This window comes from Fonticula alba (assembly GCF_000388065.1).
Source record: "Fonticula alba strain ATCC 38817 unplaced genomic scaffold supercont2.9, whole genome shotgun sequence".
Classification (NCBI taxonomy): Eukaryota; order Rotosphaerida; family Fonticulaceae; genus Fonticula; species Fonticula alba.
The window spans coordinates 550001-551469 of record NW_009242979.1 but is presented as its reverse complement, the minus strand read 5'-3'; the positions used below and the strand labels follow the sequence as shown (position 1 = coordinate 551469).

The following is a 1469-nucleotide window of genomic DNA, read 5'->3' as shown; positions in this document are numbered from 1 at the left end:
CCACGGGGCCGTTCACGTGGGGATCTTGTAATTCAACCTGTGACTTGGTTTATAGAGATTGGGGGATACCACTACAGTCAACCTAAACGCATGTGATCATGGAAGTCGGTTGTCACCACCTGCCCCCGGGCTGCTTTATGTACCTCTCTCAACGGGGGGGTACCCCGCGGACCTTGGAAAGGGACGGAGGACGAGGAAGGCGAGCCGTGCCGGGGGGCGGCAGGGAAGCGATGGGCTGTGATGGTTTTCGCGCAGGCGTGTCTGCCCCCCCCCCCAAGCGACCGCACATCCCAGCGCGCTGTCCGGCCGACTCCTCGGGGCATTTGCCGCCTCAGCGAAGCCCCCTATGGGGTCTTGGCAACCGAAGGGGAGGGTGCGGGGGGGGGGGGGGCTTAAAGGAGACCAATGAGCGGTAAGTGATGAGTGAGGGGTATATATTTGGGTGGACTTTTAATCGAAGAATATTCATGTCAAGACGGCACATTCACGGCTCGAAGGAATAATGAAAGCCCCTCCAAAGGGACATCTCTCTCCTGGGGGCCGATCACAGCCGGCGCAGATGGAAGAGAGGTGTGTCCCTCCTTTCCGGGCCCCTCGTCCCACTTCGCGATCTCCCCTGCCTGCGATGGGCTCTCACCCTCGTCACACAACGGCAGTCAAGCCCTTCCCCGCCCTCACGCGCGCGCTGGTTTCGAGTGTCTGCACATGCGCGCTGCCACCAGTCTTTCCCTTGCCTCGAGTGTCTGCATTTTTGGCTGTATTTGGTGGTTGGAAGGACAGGTGGAAACAACAAGATCGTCCTTTTGGAATTGGAGGGGTCCCTCCCCGCGTGGCTCCATCAATCCTGGTCAGTTTCCCTCTCACGCAATGGCAAGAGGGGAGGGAGGGGGGGGCGGACGATATGACACAGGAGAGGAGCGTTGTGAGGCGGGTTTACCTACGCCCGTATGAGTGTGTGTGTGTGTGTGTGTGTGATTGGTGGTGGTGGTGGTGGTGGAGGGGGGATGCCCCGCGATCAAGGTGCGCGAGCTCGCCGCCCCTGTCGGGTCTCGGGCAGGCTCACTCGGACTCGGGGCATGTAACTGCGCGTGTTGTGGGTGCGTGAGTCCAGCCCCAGATGCGAGGACAGACACAGACACGCAGACACACACGCTCCGCATGAGGGGAGGAGAACTCCCAGGTGGGCATATGGCCACCTCTGCCCCTCAAGAGCGCTTGACAAGCTGGCCGCCCACCGAGTGGAAGAGCATCTGGCCGGGCTGGCTTCGGGTGCCGGTCTTGGGATTGTAGGCATGGCTCAGCGTGTAGGGCGGAGAGTAGAGGTGCAGACTAAGCGAGGGAATGTCGTTCGAGGGGTTGTGGACCTTGTGCAAGCCGATGCGATCTGGGTCGCATTCGCATGGGCCGTGCGTGTATCGAGGAGGGCGGGGGAGAAAGAGAGTGAGACAGGGAGAGAGAGAGAGAGGATG

General features: G+C 61.0%; 1 protein-coding gene across 1 annotated transcript in view; it reads right to left on the bottom strand.

Annotated features, from left to right (window-relative positions):
- Nucleotides 1–740: 740 nt before the first annotated feature.
- H696_05190 (hypothetical protein) overlaps nt 741–1469 on the bottom strand; it is a 1967-nt gene continuing 1238 nt past the window's right edge. Inside the window, exon 4 of the mRNA XM_009499047.1 lies at nt 741–1384. Coding sequence (XP_009497322.1) covers nt 1206–1384 — 179 coding nt within the window. The 3' untranslated portion in view covers nt 741–1205. The remainder of the gene's footprint in view (nt 1385–1469) is intronic.